The 19,339-nt window shown below is 40.3% G+C and overlaps 1 protein-coding gene across 3 annotated transcripts in view; it reads left to right on the top strand.

The window, feature by feature from the left end:
• The first annotated feature begins 13,990 nt into the window (after positions 1–13,990).
• STRN (striatin) overlaps positions 13,991–19,339 on the top strand; it is a 121,077-nt gene continuing 115,728 nt past the window's right edge. For 2 of the 3 annotated variants that reach the window (XM_059891358.1, XM_005212644.5), the window contains exon 1: positions 13,991–14,333. In XM_059891358.1, coding sequence (XP_059747341.1) covers positions 14,100–14,333 — 234 coding nt within the window. In that variant the 5' untranslated portion in view covers positions 13,991–14,099. The remainder of the gene's footprint in view (positions 14,334–19,339) is intronic. The other variant, NM_001206104.2, reaches the window with a different exon arrangement.

The following is a 19,339-nucleotide window of genomic DNA, read 5'->3' as shown; positions in this document are numbered from 1 at the left end:
CTGCTTTTTGAAATAAGAGATGTGAAAATAAAACTGGGTTATTGTTTACCAGATTCCAAGAAAATGCCTTGGAGTGCACTTAAATCTCCCCAATATTTTGATATAGCTAAATGTTTTTTAAAATGGCATTTTAGTTAGCTGTAAATCATTACAAAGTGAGTAAGAAAGACCTAATGAAATTGCTGTATAGTAAAAATATACTTCTTAAAACAAAGAAATTGACAGTCCTGCCCTATACACTGTGGGCCTTCTGTGTGTATGCAGGGGGAGGCTGGACTGAGGGGGTTGAAGAATCACCTTCATGCGCCACATGTCAAGAGCAGTGACAGAATGGTGCGTATCCAAGCCAAGTGATACAGAGGAACTGAGGGTAAGAAAGAGCAACATGATCGTTAACCATCAGATAGGAGAGTCAGACCATGGACCACAGCAATAGGACAATGTTTCAAATAAGTGGCTTGGAATAGAACTTAAAAGAATTTTCTGAGAGAAATGATTGCCTGTTGAGAAATGATTGCCTTGTGATAGTGCATCCTTTGACACTGGACACACACGAAGAGGACTTGAATCCCTGTTAAAGATTTTGTAATAAGATTGTGTAATGTCTGTTGTTCATGCATTGCCCCATTCAGTTATTAATGGGATGCTACGATGTGGCAGGCATTGGAAATACAATAAAGAACAGTCAGGCAAAGAATCTACCATATGTTTACATTCTGCCTGGGGAGGGAGAGAAAATAATCTCAGGTTGTGATCATGAGGAAAGAAAGGTATGAAACAAGGTATAATAGAGGATAATAATCAAGGATTCCTTTGTAGGCTTGTCTGGAGCCTAGCCTGGCTTCTACTCTTCAGATTCCATATGTGACTATGTGACATTGGTTCTCAGAAACTCCTCAACTTAAAATTGGACTCTTTACCTCCTTACCTAAAACCTGCTTTTCAACTCATGATCTCCAGCTAACTCTTATACTGGAGTTATACTCCAACACAACTCTTATACTGATAAGTAAGCGGTTCATAAATTTTGGTATCATCTCTGACACGTCCCACGTTCTCCCTCACTATGCACCAAGTTTCCTAAATACCTCCATGTGTCTTTACTGCCATTATCACCATCTTAGTCCAACACCACGGTTGATTGCAATGTAGCAAAATGGGGGCTGTGGATGGTAGGGTCAGTCTGCCTGGATTGGAACCTGACTGTCACCTACAACCTGTGTGAACTTGAGCAAGTCACTTGTTTCTACATTTGTAAAATGAGAAAAATAATAATTATTTTATAGAGTAGCTGTAGGTTAAATGAGTCAGTACTTGCAAAGGGCCTTAAAATAGTGCCTGACCCTTAGAAAACGATTTAGAAATGTCAGCTAATATTGTATTTCTCATGCAGAAACTGAAATGATCTTTATATTTTCGAATCTGATGCCTTTCTGAAAACTCTTCCGCTGATTACTGTACCATAAAGACCAATTCCATAAAGTACTCTTAGGCCCCTTCATAATCTGACCCCTGCCTACTTCACCTCGCCCTTTTATTTCATCTGGTCTTATAACCATATGTGGTATGCCTACATGTCAGATGAAAATAATCTGTGTACTTCCACATAGGGACATTATAAGGATCAAGTTAATGCATATAAAATGCATTATTTTTCTTAAGTGCTTATTAAGTACCAGGTGTAAAAATAACAGTTATTAATTTCTGTTCTTTACATGTCAGCTATATAGGACTTCTTTCAGAATATCAGAGGCACCATAGTATTTTTTCCTCAGGTGTTTGAAATTTGCTGAAAGCTCCATTTCACCTTCTAACTAGTTTGTACTCTTCATGTTTTAATCTGGCTACATTCTCATAGAAATGTTGCAGCATTTATTTAGTTACTGTCATCTACTATACTAAACACTGTATTATTTAAATTGTCCTTTTCTCCTATAATGAAAATGTACGTATCGGCTCTTTAAGCTTGAATATAGTCAGCTCATGGGTAGTAAAGTTACACATTGTGAGTTCGTGTGAAACTGTCTATGAGCTGGTCCAAACCATCCCCTTGTTACTTCATGTCCTGCAGCTGGGGGGAAATCTGGGCCAGGAGATAACATAGATAATGGTAGAATTTTCCATCACAGGGAACAACTGCCAGTGCTAAAATTAACACGTATTGAACAACAGTAGCATATTGAGGGCCTACTAAGTAGAGGGAGAGAAATACAGTACATGCAATGTAAGTTACAGCTTTTTTGAAAACATTTAAGGGCACATAGTCTTGAAAAAACAAAAATACACTGAACCTCTTCAACCTCATTCATTTTTCTTATGTTTCTAGTACAGTGCCCAGATTTGTACCCCACATCATGTTTATAAGAAAACAACATATACTTGAATTCTTTAGAGAACTGACTTTATTGATGTTAATGGAATATCAGATGGGAGTTTGGGGTGGGAGGTGCTGTCCTGAGCAGTTCAAGCCTAAATGAAGATTGGCTTTCTGCTGAGAAAAGGCTCCACCTGGGAGACCAGTATGTTGAATAGCCAGCAGGAATAGCCAGTTTATAAAAATGTTAAAAATGTTCTTCTCTTCCTACCACACCTCGACCTGCTCTGCCACAGCTCTTTTTATAGTAATGAAGCTTACATTAATTGTTTGAAATTCAGTTGCTGCCTTAGAAACGGGGGCACCATAGTTATTTAAAAAGAAAAAGAAAAAAATCTGTTGAGTAGAGCTGTCATTTACTGGAAAATTAAAAAGAAAAAGGGTAGAGAAGAGAGGGATGAGTTGATGAGAAAGAATAGGAATGTGTTTGTTAAAAGTTTATCTTTGCTTAGAGAAATAGAATCTTAAGTTGATCACCATCTATATTCCAAGAGAAGTTTTACTACAGCTTCAGATCTGTAGTATCATTTTATTACCTTCCTGTGTTAAATACTTAGATTTGTTAAAGCAATCCTTATTTTAGATTTTAAGTGTTTATTTCTCTAAACATCAGCCACTTACAAATTTAAAATCAATTTAATTTAAAAATTAAATTTCATTCAATTAAATTATTAGAACTAAATAATATAAAGTTTAAATTTGAAATTGAAATTTAGTAGCTATTTTCAGCCAAAAGAAAATAATAGTGATGATAATAATAGTAAATAATAGAAGATATTTCCCTACCTATCAGAAGACTGGGATTTAGATTTAACTTCTGGAGTCAAGAAAAATCTCAGATAATGAAATTCCTTATGACCCAACTTGTGCAATTGGCTGTTTCCCCAACCCTGTCTTGACTAGACTTTAAATCTAGGGAGTAAAGTTTGGAGTCAGGAAAAGTGGAAGCAGGCATGGGCCACATGAATCAGACAGGAAAAAGAAGTGAGAGAAATTAGAGCAGGCAGATACTAGGAGAAACTGAAGTACAGGGGACTATTGCATGCTCCTCTTTCCCAAAGAACTCTTCATCCTAGCAGAGCCCTCTCTACAGTCAAGGGGTCTACTCTTTTTTTTTTTTCTGACCAGAATTCAGAAAGAATCACCACCAAGTTCAGTTTGAAAACTTCTTTGAGCAGTTAAAAAGAGATCCGAATAACTGGTTATTTTGGATAGTTTTTTTTAATAGCCACTCATTTAAATAAAAACTTTTTTTAACATGAATTATTTGTCATTTTGCAGAATCATAATCCTTCAGTTCAGACGCTCAGACGTGTCCAACACTTTGTGATCGCATGGAATGCAGTGCACCAGGCCTCCCTGTCCATCACCAACTCCCAGAGTTCTCCCAAACTCATTTCCATTGAGTCGGTGATGCCATCCAACCATCTCATCCTCTGTCGTCCCTTTTTCTTCCTGCCCTCAGTCCTTCACAGCATGAGGGTCTTTTCAAATGAGTCAGCTCTTCACATCAGGTGGCCAAAGTATTGGAGTTTCAGCTTCAACATCAGTCCTTCCAGTGAACACTCAGGACTGATTTCCTTTAGGATGGATTGGTTGGATCTCCTTGCAGCCAAAGGGACTCTCAAGAGTCTTCTCCAACACCACAGTTCAGAAGCATCAATTCTTCAGCGCTCAGCTTTCTTTGTACTCTAACTCTCACATCCCTAATGACCACATGAAAAACCATAGCCTTGACTAGACAGACCTTTGTTGACAAAGTTATGTCTCTGCTTTTTAGTATGCTATCTAGGTTGGTCATAACTTTCCTTCCAAGGAGTAAGCGTCTTTTAATTTCATGGCTGCAGTCACCATCTGTAGTGATTTTGGAGCCCCAAAAAGTAAAGTCAGCCACTGTTTCCAATGTTTCCCCATCTATTTGCCATGAAGTGATGGGACCAGATGCCATGATCTTAGTTTTCTGGATGTTGAGCTTTAAGCCAGCTTTTTCACTTTCCTCTTTCACTCTTATCAAGAGGCTCTTTAGTTCTTCTTAACCTACTGCCATAAGAGTGGTGTCTGCATATCTGAGGTTACTGATATTTCTCCCAGCAATCTTGATTCCAGCTTGTGCTTCTTCCAGTCCAGCGTTTCTCATGATGTACTCTGCATATGAGTTAAATAAGCAGGGTGACAATATACAGCCTTGATGAACTCCTTTTCCTATTTGGAACCAGTCCAGTCTTCCATGTCCAGTTCTAACTGTTGCTTCCTGACCTGCATACAGATTTCTCAAGAGGGAAGTCACGTGGTATGGTATTCCCATCTCTTTCAGAATTTTGCACAGCCTGTTGTGATCTACACAGTCAAAGGCTTTGGCATAGTCAATAAAGCAGAAATTGATGTTTTTCTGGAACTCTCTTGCTTTTTCGATGATCTAGCAGATGTTGGCAATTTGATCTCTTGTTTCTCTGCCTTTTCTAAAACCAGCTTGAACATCTGGAAGTTCATGGTTCACGTATTGCTGAAGCCTGGCTTGGAGAGTTTTGAGCATTACTTTGCTAGCATGTGAGATGAGTGTAATTGTGCGGTAGTTTGAGCATTCTTTGGCATTGCCTTTCTTTGGGACTGGAATGAAAACTGACCTTTTCCAGTCCTGTGGCCACTGCTGAGTTTTCCAAATTGGCTGGCATATTGGGTGCAGCACTTTCACAGCAAATCTTTTAGTATTTGAAATAGCTCAACTGGAATTCCATCACCTCCACTACCTTTGTTCATAGTGATGCTTCCTAAGGCTCACTTGACTTCACATTTCAGGATGTCTGGCTCTAGGTGAGTGATCAAACCAACGTGATTATCTGGGTCATGAAGATCTGTTTTGTACAGTTCTTCTGTGTATTCTTGCGACCTCTTCTTAATATCTTCTGTTAGGTCCATACCATTTTTGTCCTTTATTGAGCCCATCTTTGCATGAAATGTTCCCTTGTTATCTCTAATTTTCTTGAAGAGATCTCTAGTCTTTCCCATTCTGTTGTTTTCCTTTATTTCCTTACATTGATTGCTGAGGAAGGCTTTCTGATATCTCCTTGCTATTCTTTGGAACTCTGCATTCAATTGGGTATATCTTTCCTTTCCTCCTTTGCTTTTTGCTTCTTTTCTTTTCACAGCTATTTGTAAGGCCTCCTCACACAGCCATTTTGCTCTTTTGCATCTCTTTTTCTTGGGGATGGTCTTGATCCCTGTCTCCTGTACAATGTCATGAACCTCCGTCCATAGTTCATCAGGCACTCTATCAGATCTAGTCCCTTAAATCTATTTCTCACTATAATCATATAATCATAAGGGATTTAATTTAGGTCATACTTGAATGCTCTAGTGGTTTTCCCCACTTTCTTCAATTTCAGTCTGAATTTGGCAATAAGGAGTTCATGATCTGAGCCACAGTCAGCTCCTGGTCTTGTTTTTGCTGCCTGTATAGAGCTTCTCCATCTTTGGCTGCAAAGAATATTGTCAGCCTGATTTTGGTGTTGACCATCTGGTGATGTCCATGTGAAGAGTCTTCTCTTGTGTTGCTGGAGGAGGGTGTTTGCTATGACCAGTGTGTTCTCTTGGCAAAACTCTATTAACCTTTGCCCTGCTTCATTCTGTACTCCAAGGCCAAATTTGAAAGTTACTCCAGGTGTTTCTTGACTTTTGCATTCCAGTCCCATATAATGAAAGGGACATCTTTTTTGGGTGTTAATTCTAAATGGTCTTGTAGGTCTTCATAGAACCATTCAGCTTCTTCAGCGTTACTGGTCAGGGCATAGACTTGGATTACTGTGATATTGAATAATTTGCCTTGGAAATGAACAGAGATCATTCTGTCGTTTTTGAGATTGCATCCAAGTACTGCATTTTGGACTCCTTTGTTGACCATGATGGCTACTCCATTTCTTCTATGGGATTCTTGCCCACAGTAGTAGATAAAATGGTCATCTGAATTAAATTCACTCATTCCAGTCCATTCTAGTTCACTGATTCCTAAAATGTCGATGTTCGCTTTTGCCATCTCTTGTTTGACCACTTCCAGTTTGCCTTGATTCATGGACCTAACATTCCAGGTTCCTATGCAATATTGCTCTTTACAGCATTGGACCTTGCTTCGATCACCAGTCACATCTACAACTGGGTATTATTTTTGCTTTGGCTCTGTCTCTTCATTCTTTCTGGAGTTAGTTCTTCACTGATCTCCAGTAGCATATTGGGCACCTATCGACCTGGGGGGTTCATCTTTCAGTGTCCTATCTTTTTGCCTTTTCATACTGTTCATGGGGTTCTCAAGGCAAGAATACTGAGGTGGTTTGCTGTTCCCTTCTCCTGTGGACCACATTTTGTCAGAACTCTCCACCATGACCCATCTGTCTTGAGTGGCCCTACACAGCATGGCTTAGTTTCATTGAGTTAGACAAGACTGTGGTCCATTTGATTAGATTGGTTAGTTTTCTAATAATCCTTACCCACCGTAAAGCACACACATATAAACCCAGGTGGTGTAGTGGTAAAGAACCTGCCTGTCAACACAGGAGACGTAAGAGACATGGGTTCGATCCCTGGGTCAGGGAGACCCCCTGAAGGAGAGCATGGTAGCCCACTCCAGCATTCTTGTCTGAAGAATCCAATGGACAGAGGAGCCTGGAGGGCTACAGTCCATAGGGTTGCAAAAAGTCAGACACGGCTGAAGTAACCTAGCATGTGAGCACATAAACCAAAAAATAACAAACAGTCCAATTATCTAAATAACCTTTTAGTATTTCATAATTTCTCTCTTTAAACTGATTATGCTGCTGCTGCTGCTAAGTCGCTTCAATCATGTCCGACTCTGTGCGACCCCATAGACGGCAGCCTACCAGGCTCCCCCGTCCCTGGGAGTCTCCAGGCAAGAACATTGGAGTGGGTTGCCATTTCCTTCTCCAATGCATGAAAGTGAAAAGTGAAAGTGAAGTCGCTCAGTTGTGTCCGATTCCTAGTGACCCCATGGACTGCAGCCTACCAGGCTCCTCTGCCCATGGGATTTTCCAGGCAAGAGTACTGGAGTGGGGTGCCATTGCCTTCTCCGTAAACTGATTATACTAATATATAAATCAACATCTTGGCAGGTGCTCTCTGTGCTTGGAAGGAAAACCCTATTTTTTTGTGTCACAGGCTTTATTAATCACAAAATGAAATGATTGGAAAACTATCAGCAACAACTTGAGATCTAAAGACCTTATGGTTTAACACAGACATTACTTTTTTAAAAATATTATTTTAACTGCTGAATTAAAGTTCTGAGTAGGGGATGAGAAAAGAGTGATTATTGAGCCCCTATAATCATGATTTTTACATGTATTATTTTAGTTAAGCTTATGAACTCTAATACAGTAAAAAGTATAATTATTCAGTATATATGTCAGGCATTATGGTAAGGGAATTACATTTTTTCTCTCGTTTAATATTCACAATTACCTTATAAGTTAAATACTATTCTCATATTAAAAATGAGAGAACTGCTAAAAAAAGTTAAATCATTTGTCCAAGATTTTCAATTTACAAAATTGTAAAATGAGGAATAAAATTTAGATTCAATTCATTACACATACCTTGTCCTTTCGTTATTAATGTTCTCAGGACATTTTTTTTGAAATTCGAAAACACTTTTTGCTGTCGTGTATGAAATGCACATCAAGAGAGGACTCTGGGATGCCTGCCATTTTCAGTTTCATGATGTTCATGGTAGTTACTAAACATGTAATTGTTCACTTTGTGAAAGTTCCTTTAGGTATTCACTTGGCACTTTTGAGGTTTTCTGTACTTATGTGATAAAACATGTACTTAAACAAATTCATGGAGAACAGAAAATGTGAAAGATACGGAGGAGAACAAATCATGGGTAAGCTCACACTCAAAAATTAACAATTTCAGGATTTGATTCAGTGAAGGATGAGAAGTGATGAGATTCATGGTCCTTATTTTCTTAAAGCAACATAGGACAAAAAAGTCTAAAGGAAGTTCTTTTTAAATTAATGTGTGTGTGTTTTTTTTGTTGTTGTTGTTAAATTAGAAAAGAAATATTACCAGATATTTTTGGGGAAAGAGAAAAGTAAATTTCTTCAGAATTCCACCTTAATATAACCACTCATAATAGTTTGATGTAACATTTTAGATCATAATGTTGTATAACATTGTAGATCATAAATACTATTTTGTGTATAAATAAAGTCCTTTAAAAGCATTATAAGATTAAACTGGGCGTCTCTTGTGGCTCAGCTGGTAAAGAATCCACCTGCAATGTGGGAGACCTGGGTTCGATCCCTGGGTTGGGAAGATCCCCTGGAGAAGGGAAAGGCTACCCACTCCAGTATTCTGACCTGGAGAATTCCATGGGCTGTATAGTCTATGGGGTCGCAAAGAGTCGGACACAACTGAGCGACCTCACTTCACTAAGGTTAAACTAAGAATTAAATCAGTGCTGTTGTATATATATGATAGTTCAAGCGATCTATAAATTCTTTCTTTTTCACCTTTTGACCCTTCTCATCCATTTCTCCTACCACTCACTTGTAGCAACCATGAATCTGTTCTTTGTATCTATGAGATTGTTTTTTTTTTGGCAGAGGTGGTGGGGGGGTGTGTGTGTGTGTGTTTTAAATAGATTCCCTGGAGAAGGAAATGGCAATCCACTCCAGTATTCTTGCCTGGGAAATTTCATGGAAAGAGGAGCCTGGTGTGCTACAGTCCATGAGGTTGCAACAGTTGGACATGACTGAGCAACTAAAGCACTATATATATATATATATATATATATGCATGCATGAATGTATGAGAGATCACATCATCATCTTTCTCTGTCTGACTTACTTCACTTAGTATTATGCCCTTGAGGTCTATTCATGTTGTTGTAAATGGCAAAATTTCATTCTTTTTTTTTTGGCTGAGTCATACTCCATTGCACTACTTATTATTTATCTGTTCATCCATTGATGGACAGTTTAGGTTGTTTCCATGTTGCGGGCATTGTAAGTAATGCTGTAATCAACATGGGAATGCAGATATCTCTTTGAGAAAGTGATTTCATTTCCTTCAGATAAATACCGAGAAGTGGAATTGCCATATTATATAGTAGTTTTAATGTTTTGAGGAAGCTCCATATTGTTTTCCATAGTGACTGCAGCAATTTATATTTCCATCAGTAGTTGCTTTTTCTTCATGTCCTTCCCAAAACTTATTTCTTGTCCTTATGATTATAGCCACAGGTGTGAGGTGATAACTCATTATGGTTTTTATTTACATTTCCCTGATGAGTAAGGATATTGAACATATTTTCACATGTCTGTTGGCCATGTATATGTCTTCTTTGGGAAAATGTCTATTCACATCTTCTTCTCATTTTCAAATCTGATTGTTTTTTACTGTTGAGTTGTATAAGTTCTTTGTATATTTTAGATACTAAGCCCTTATCAGATATAAAATTTGCAAATATTTCCTTCCATTTAGTACCAGACTTTTAATTTTTTTCATAATTTCCTTTAATGTGCAGAAGCTTTTTCCTTTGATATAGTCCCAACTTGTTGATTTTGCTTTACTTGCTTTTACTTTTGCTGGCAGATTTAAAAAATCGTCACCAAGAATTATATCAAGGAACTCATCACCTGTGTTTTCAGGTCTTCTGTCCAAGTCTTTTTGGAGAAGGAAATGGCAACCCACTCCAGTGTTCTTGCCTGGAGAATCCCAGGGACAGGGGAGCCTGGTGGGCTGCCGTCTATGGGGTCGCACAGAGTCGGACATGACTGAAGTGACTTAGCAGCAGCAGCAGCAGTCCAAGTCTTTAATCGACCTTGAGCTAATTTTTGTAATATATGATGTAAATTAGTGGCCCAGTTTCATTCTTCTGCATGTGGCTGTACAGTTTTCCCTGTATTCTCTATTAATCAAAGAGACAATCTTCCCCCGTTATATGTTCTTGACTCCTTTGTTATAAGTTAGTTGATCATGTATGTATGGGTTTATTTCTAGGCTCTCTATTTTATTGATTGATATGTGTATTTATGCCAGTACCATTCTAGTATAATTACTACAGTTTTGTAATAGAGTTTGAAATTGGGGAGCATAATGCTTCTAGCTTTGTTCTTGGGATTCCTTTGGCTATTTAAGTTCCTTTGTGGCGTCATACAAATTTTAGGAAAATTTGTTCTATTTTTGTGAAAAATGACACTAGAATTTTGATAGGGATTGCCTTGAATCTGTAGATTGCTTTGGGTGGTTTTTAACAATATTAGTTCTTCCAGTTCATGAGCATGGAATATCTTTCCATTTATTTGTGTGATCTTCAGTGTCTTTCCTTAATGTCTTATAGTTTTCAATGTACAGGTCTTACACTTCCGTGGTTAAATTTATTCCTATGTATCTTATTCTTTTTGATGCAAGTGTGAATGGGATTCCTAATTTCTCTTTTTGCTAGTTCATTGTTGGCATATAGAAATACAACCAATTTTTGTATATTTATTTTTTTTTAACCTGCAACAATAATGAATTTGTTTATTGTTACTGTACTAACTTTTTTGGTGGAGTCTTTAGGGTTTTCTATATATAGTATTATGGTGAGTGAATAAGCACACAAACTTGCATCTGCAAATAGTGACAGTTTTCCTTCTTCCTTTACAACTTGGATGCATTTTATTTCTTTTTCTCACCAAACTGCTCTGGCTAGCACCTCCAACACTATGTAAAATAAAAGTAGCAACAGTGATCATCCTTGTCTCGTTCCTGATCTTAGAGGAATGCTTTTAACTTTTCACTATTAGTATGATCTTAGCTGTGGGTTTGTCATAAGCGGCTTTTATTATGTTGAGGTACATTCCCTCAATACCTGCTTTGTTGAGAGCTTTTATCATAAATGGATCATATATTTTATCAAGTGCTTTTTCTGCATCTATTGAGATGATCATAGTTTTTATCCTTCATTTTGTCAATGTGATGTACCCACTTGATCACTGTAAATGATGCTTTTTAATGTATTATTGACCTTGATTTGCTAAATTTGTTGAGGAGTATTTGTACCTATGTTCATCAGGGATACTGGCCCATAATTTTCTTTTTTTGTGTGGCATTCTTGTCTGGGTTTGGCATCAGAATAATGCTAGCCTCATAAAATGAGTTTGGAAGAGTTCCTGCCTCTTCAGTTTTTTGGAAGAGTTTGAGAAGGATTGGTATTAATTCTTTTTTGTGTATTTGGTGGAATTCACCAGTGAAGTGCGACTTCCAGTGCAGGGGCTACAGGTTCTATCCCCGGTTGGGGAACTAAGATCCCACATGCTGTGTGGCCTGGCAAAAGAAAAAACCAAAAACCAAACAAAAAACTTCAGGGAAGTTTTCTGGTCCTGGACTTTTATTAGGTTTTTTGATCACTGATTCACTCTCCTTACTATTAAGAGTAATCGCTTGTTTCAAATTTTCTGTTTCATCCTGATTCAGCCTTAATACCTTGTATGTTTTAGGAAAGTGTTCATTTCTTCTAGGTTGTACAACTTGTTGACACATAATTGTTTCATTTCTGATTTTATTGAGTCTTCTCTTCTTGGTGAATCTAGCTAAAGGTGTTATGGATTCTTAAACAGCTAGCATTAAATGTAATCAATACCAATACAATATTGTAAAGTTAAAAAATAAAAATAAAATTTAAAAAAATGTAATCATGTTTTATAGTATGTTATAAATTTATTTAAAGGAATTGTCAGACATGTCTTTTATTAGGGGGAAAAGCTTTTAACATTCAAAACCTGTAAGATTACTTAAATCCTGCAGATGAAAAAATATGCCATTGTTCCATTACTGTCCCCTTGATAACTCTGATAGATCTGAGAAGTAAGAGAAGAGGCGGCCTGTTAATGGAAAGATTAGAGAACTAGCCATCAAGAATTCTGGTTTCTAGTTCTGACTGTGCCACTCACACAAAGCTTCACTGTGAACAAGTTCAACTTCTTTGGACTCAGTTTCCTAAACTGTAAAATGAAAGGATTGGGCAGTATCTCAAAAGACACAGCTAAAACAACTTACGACCCAGGGAATTTGGCCAGGCTTGGATCAAACTTTTATTCCAATAAAGGATGAATTCATAAAACAGAAACATTCTGTAACTGGAAGAAGAGAGCTAGCCATCTATTTGCTACCAGCGCAGATACAATGTGTTTCCTGTCCTTTCCACAAGTAGCAATGGGAAGAGGGGGAGGGGAGCACAGGAACAGGATGCCCTTCCCAGACTTGTCACTCACCAGCCTGTATCTTTACATTTTCTCATGGCCATAAGGTCTGTTATCCCAGAACTCCATCCCACAAAAGAACTACAAATGACTTGCAAAGGGGACAAAATAAGTGCTTAATCTTCATTTGTTAATATTTTTTTCAGGTGCCTTCCTTTCATTATCATTTAGTAGTGTGAATTTATAGTGACATAATTTCAAGGACTTGAGAGAAGGGTAACAGTTAGACACACTTGAAACGACTTCGGTGTGTCTTTCGTAGGGTAACAATAACGCCAGTTTGCAAGTGAACCATGGAAGAAACCGCGAACCGGACAAGTAAGTGAAAAGGGAGAAGCGTCTGAATACCTAAGGTAGCTCTAGGGCGGAGAAAGGGACTTTGTTCTTTCAGGTAGTTTCAGGCACTGTGAGAATTCATTGTACATTTCTCTTTTCTCTCTTTGCCAGTCTCTTTGATGACGGTAATTGTGTCATTTATCTTTATATTCCCAGTGATAGCACTTAAGAGTCAAACACTGAAATGAGTATAAACTGCTCGGGAATGAGGAAAAATGAGATCGAAATGACAGAGCCTTGGATATCCAAAACTTTTCACAGGATTTACTGCAAGATTAACTACCAAGGGTAAAGGACTTCAGCGGAGTAGTGTTTCAAATGAGGTATCAACAAAACAGAATTTGGAAGCAGCAGGAAGTTGCTGTGTAGAGTTCTGTGGAGAGATGATCAGAGTTCCTTCTCCCTGAGAACTGGTCAGGCAACAGGTTTGATTGAACCCTAAGAGAAAAAGAAAGGCAGGAAAGACAGCCGTACGGAAATGGACAGAACCGAGCCGTGTCTAGGGTCAGAGAATCACCGAAGTCTGAGCAGAAGGGGTCTGAGAGTGGTGGCTGGAGAACCCCGGTCCCGGGGTTGGACTGGCGAAGCTTGCTTTGAGCTTGTTTCTTATCAGAACTATCAGGAAGCTCCAAAAGATGTGCAGCTCGGGCTAACATTTCAACGCGCTAACTTCCGTCTGTGTGCGTGTGTGTGTGTGCAACAGCGAGCGCCACCCAAGAACTTCCGCGTGCGAGGGAGACCAGAGCACCGCCCACGGGTGCCCAGCCCCTTCAGTGAGGAAACCCGCGCATTCCGCCAGGGGGCGGCCCCCACCGCCGCGGGAAGGGGCGGGGCTGTAGGCGGGGCCGCGCTCGCGCCCCGTCCGAACGCAGCCCCACAGGCCGCCCGCGCCGCGCTCGTCGGCGCCCCGCCCCGCGACTACATTTCCCAGCAAGCCCCAGGCCTCCCGCGCGCCGCAGTTGACCCATTTCCCGGCCCGTCCCGGGCTCGGCCGGCCCCCGCGCCCAGGCGGCTGCTCCCTGCTGACTGGGGTGTGGGCGGGGAGCGGCGGAGGGAGGAGGAGGCGCTGCTGCCCGCCGCCGTTGCCTCCGCTCCTGGGCGCCTGGGCAGCTTCCCCGGTTCCTGCGGCCGCCATGGACGAGCAAGCGGGTCCCGGTGTCTTCTTCAGCAACAACCACCCGGCCGCCGGTGGTGCCAAGGGTCTCGGGCCTCTGGCGGAGGCTGCCGCGGCCGGCGATGGGGTGGCTGCGGCGGGGGCGGCCCGAGCCCAGTACAGCCTCCCGGGGATCCTGCACTTCCTGCAGCATGAGTGGGCCCGGTTCGAGGTCGAGAGAGCCCAGTGGGAAGTGGAGCGGGCGGAGCTGCAGGTAAAGACCCTCCCGGCCTGGCCCTCTTCATCCCGCCTCTTCGCTCCCTTCCGCCCCGCCCCAGACCCTTCCCCCTCCCCTGCTTAGCCGTCGCTCGTCCCCTCCCCCTTTGCTCCTGCCCATCCCACCCCGAACCTCGTCCCCCTCCTCCCTTCGCCTTTGCCTGTCGCAGACCCCACTTCCTCGACCCGGGTTCTCTCTCTCGCCCCTGATACGTTGTTTACCTTCCTCGCACCTCTTCATCTGCTCCTTTCCACTCTTAACTCTCAGGTTCATTTCAACTCTTTTGCCATTCCACGTCTTAGGTGTTCCCTTCAGTTTACTAATTGGGCTTACAGTAGTTTTGCGAGATAAGCAATCATCCCCTGTCCTGGGGAGTCCCATCCTGAGTCTAGAGATGGTCCCCGTAAAAGGTGTTGACAGTTGGCGCCTCTCTGTAAGGAAGGTGATCAAAGAAGACAACCAGAAATTGTGTCCGTGAGGCCTTGACTTTAAGCAAGAAGCTGCTGTTGGGCCAGAGTGTTACTAGGAGTATGAGCTCGCTTTTTTAAAATGTAAATGTTTCTTCTTTTCCTTCTCCCTCGCCCCCTCCGGCGTTTCTCTCAGGTATTTCAGATTCCTGGATTTTGAATGAAGGACCTAGATGAGCACTGCCAGATGATGGTTCAGAGATGATTTCCTCTTCTCAGAATCTAAAACTTCCCACGGGTTAATTTTCTGTTCAGGGTTTTGTGAGATTGACTTGTACTTTAACAGGAAACTAAAAGGAGCTTTAAAGTTGGTTACATTTCCTTGCATAATTTGCAAGATAAAGTGTATCCAGGGAGGAACTACTGTGGGCTCTTAGAAGGCTGAGAGTGAGACTGGTACTTTGCAGGCAGTTCTGAATTGGTAAGTAGGTTTCAGTGGCTGTTCTTAAAACTTCCAAGGCATTCACCAATTTCACAAAGAACTTAGAAAACTCTGAGTGTCTGTGCCTTTCTGTTTACTGGCTAATCCTGTATGCTTGTGAAATCTGAGTATAGTTTTGGTTGGTGAAATACTTAAAGTTAAAATACTACCCACTGTGCCACTGTTTTTGGTAGCATGTATTTTCTTTGGCACTTAAAAAAAGAAAAGAAATAGAATCGTGTTAAATGGAATCGTGTGATGGACCAGACTGCTTTGGTGGAGTGGAAGTGGTTGTGGAAAGAGCAAGTAGAAAGGGTTATGATACAGACTGTGTTTGCTGCCAGCTCTGTGACCTTGAGGAAATCCTTTAACAAACTCTCTGAACTTCGGTTTCATCCTATATTCAGCATCTTTATTAAGTGGTAACACTGTGCCTGTAGACTTGGGGGTTAACCAAACTGACAAAGCCTCTGTCCTCATAGAGCTTATGTTTTAGTTGGGAGGCAGCAAATGAAGCTATATAGTATGCTGATCCATAGTGGTAACTGCTCTGGGAAAAATACACCAGGATACAAGAGTAAAATGTGATCGTGCTCAGTCGTGTCTGAGTCTTTGCGACCCCATGGACTGTAGCCCACCAGGCTCCTCTCTGTCCATGGGATTTTTCCAGGCAGGAATAATGAAGTGGATTGCCATTTCCTCCTCCAGGGGATCTTCCCCACCCAGGGATCAAACTCCAGTCTCCTGAGCCTGCGTTGGCAGGGAGATGCTTTACCACTTAGCCACCTGGGAAAAGCCCCTTAGAGTATGATGGGGCAGCTGTTTTAGATAGAGTGGTCAGGGAAGGCCTCTGAGAAGTTGAATGAAGTGAGGGTGTGATCTATAGTTTCTGAGATTCTGCTTATTTATACAGTTACATGTTTATATTCTTTGGCAACTTTTTCATTGGTACCGTTTTGTTACCTAGTCTGTTGATATTTGTAATTTTTCTCATAATGAACCAGCAATGCATTCCATAACTGAGTTTGTGGATTTCAGACTTCAAGGAAGTATTAAAGGCAGGCTTTAACTTTAACCATTGTACAGTTGTGGATAATGATTTTTGTATGTAGCTGCTTAAATTTTTGGAGAAGGAAATGGCAACCCACTCCAGTGTTCTTGCCCGGAGAATCCCAGGGACAGGGGAGCCTGGTGGGCTGCTGTCTTTGGGGTCGCACAGAGTCAGACACGATGAAGCGACTTAGCAGCAGCAGCAGCAGCTTAAATTTTAACTTCTTATCCAGTTTAGGGAATGTAAGATAAGTCACACTAATTTGTTCAAAAACAAACAAAACAGTTCTTACCTTTCTACCTGGGAAGTCTGAAAATTTCCAACCTATCTTAACTTCTCTCCCTCCACCCCCATATTTAACTTTTAATTTCTCTGTAGCTGTAGTTACTCTTTAGTTGTGCCCTCTCTCCTCCAGCCCCCCAGAATATATACACACATACACACACTACTTAATTGGGTTATTTATGGCAAATGTTAAACTTTGGGTAGATTTCCTATTGGTGCTCATCATATTAAGAATACTACATGTTCACGCACTCTTTTGGTTTGAGCTCCAGTTAAAATTACGCATCCTTCGAAAATGTGCCGTGACTTTTAAACAGAACAAGTATATTCTGTTGGAAGGAGAGAATTTGTAGGAATCTGTGTTTTTTGATTCTCTTATTAGTGTAATTGAAAATATATTTTAAAAATCCTCTGTTTACATCAGAATCATTAAATTTTATTATATTCTTTTATTTTTCTTTTGCCTTTGGAATTTTTCTAGAAAAACAGTAGGAAATAAGAATTGAATGAATGATGATAATGAAATGTGTATTAGTTGGTATCCTCCTTTTATTTTTATATCTTTGCCTAAGTCAGACTAATACCAGACTCAACAGAAATACCTTTAAGATTAGGTCTAATTGTCCCTTGAGGAACCTGTCAGTCCTGCTCTTTCAAGTTGCCAGGGCCAGCTGTAAAAGGCAATCCAAGTTCTCATCTTCGTGGCCTGCCTACATGACTTCCTCCCTCCTTCAGATCTGGGGAGTAAGGAACTGGCTACCTTGTGCCAAAAATTTACTGGTCCTTTTTTGCCCCTTTGCCCATGTTGATTAGTATAAAATTCTCTTTTTAGTTGTGGAAATCCCCCTCTTGCCTCACCACCACCACCATTCATATGTAATTCATGGGAAAAGAATGGTCAACATTACTACTGAGCTTTGTATTTGTGAAAGAAATTGGAGATAGAATATGAATCTAATATTTGAGAGAATTTTCTGTGTATGACACATTATGTTAGATGATCTCAAAGACACATGCAGTCTAGTTGGAGTGATAGAACAAACAAAATACAGTAGAATCAGAATTTATCATTTTGGGGGTTTAACTTTTCTTAGAATAGTATAAGAGAGGAGAGCTAGCGGTTAATGAGGAGAAGAGCAGGAAGAAAGAACTAATGAGGTAATGAGAATCCAAGACTCAGTATTTGAAAATTACTGATTTCTGGGAAAGAAGCATGTAAGTAAAAAATAGTAATTATTGTGTCTAGATTTTGACCACATAAGATAGGTTGTATCTTATTTTGGCCACATAAGATAGGTTGTATGTGGTAGGGGAGGTTCTGCTGTCTACCTGGAAGTGCTGAATTGCACGAAAAAGGTGATACGATTGAGTATTAGGGCATGTGGTGTGGAGGCTCTGCGTGTGTCCTCAGTTGCTCAGTCATGTCTGACTCTGCGACCTCATGGACTGCAGCCTGCCAGGCCTCCCTGTCCATCACCAACTCCCGGAGCTTGCGCAAACTCATGTCCGTTGAGCCGGTGATGCCATCCAGCCATCTCATCCTCTGTTGTCCCATTCTCCTCCTGCCTTCAATCTTTCCCAGCCATCAGGGTCTTTTCCAGTGAGTCAGTTCTTTCCATCAGGTGGCCAAATAAATAAATGAATACATTGATAAAATGTTTGATGGTAGTAAGTGCCATGATAAAGTAGGATAAGGAGAATATGGAGTGCTTGAGAAGGTAGAGTGAGGAAGAAAGGCTTTACTGTTAAGGTGCTATTTAAGCAAAGACCTGAAAGGGTGAAATCTGAGGAAAGAATATTCTAATCAGGGGAACAGTAAGGGGAAGGGTAAATATGCTCGGAATGTTCGAGGAGTAATTAGGCAAGTGTGGCTGGAGTGCAGGAGGAGAATGGAAGAAATGATGTCAGAGGTATTGGGCCTTTCTCATTGTAAGGACTATAGTTCTATGTCAGCAAGATGGGCAGCTGTGGAAATGTTTGAACAGAATAGTGACACCATCTTTCAGTGGAACCCTTTGCAAGGATCCAGGATAGACTGGGAGGGGAGACAGATCAGAAAGTCTAGTTAGAGGCTATTTTCATCCTCTAAGCCAGAGATGAACTAGAGTGATAGTGACCAGATAACATACTCACATGTGATACATACTTAAAATATAATAGATTCAGAATACATTTTTGAAGGTAGGGCTAGCAAGATGTGTCGAAGGATAGGAAGTGAGATCTGAGGAAAAGGGGATTAAAGTTTGACTCAGCTTCATAGACTATTGTGAAGGTTTACTGAGCATTTAAATGGACAAAATAAACTCTTAAAACCTCACTTTATTTTTTGTTATTATAAGTGTTATTTACAATTACAATGAAAGACAACATGGCACAGACCTGGATTTAAATCTTTGCTTTAAGCTTTCTATTTTCTTTCATGCTAAATATGTTTACCATAATTCTGACCTTTCAGAAACTTAGTGTCCTCATGTGTTAAGGTGAGGCTGATAAACTACCTGATGAGAATTAAATGAGATATTTAAAAATACCTAGTAGAAGTCTAGTACATAACATAAAGTGCTGAGTAAATGAATGGTAGCAAGTGTGTGATGTTAAGTTTGTACTCTTATGTATCTCCTTGTCCCAGAAAAGCAGAATCTTCAGTTGTAACTCTTCTAAGGCTAGAGCAAGTAAGTGCCATCCTGGGACCATGCAGTCTAGTACTTTGGGTCTGATGATGGCGCTTGGACATTTAAGGAAGAGTGAATTATGGCCTTCAGTGTCAGCCTCAAAATAC

This window comes from Bos taurus, chromosome 11 (assembly GCF_002263795.3).
Source record: "Bos taurus isolate L1 Dominette 01449 registration number 42190680 breed Hereford chromosome 11, ARS-UCD2.0, whole genome shotgun sequence".
In the NCBI taxonomy this organism is placed as follows: Eukaryota; Metazoa; Chordata; class Mammalia; order Artiodactyla; family Bovidae; genus Bos; species Bos taurus.
The sequence above is the reverse complement of the archived record's forward strand: the minus strand, read 5'-3'. Positions and strand labels throughout refer to the sequence as shown.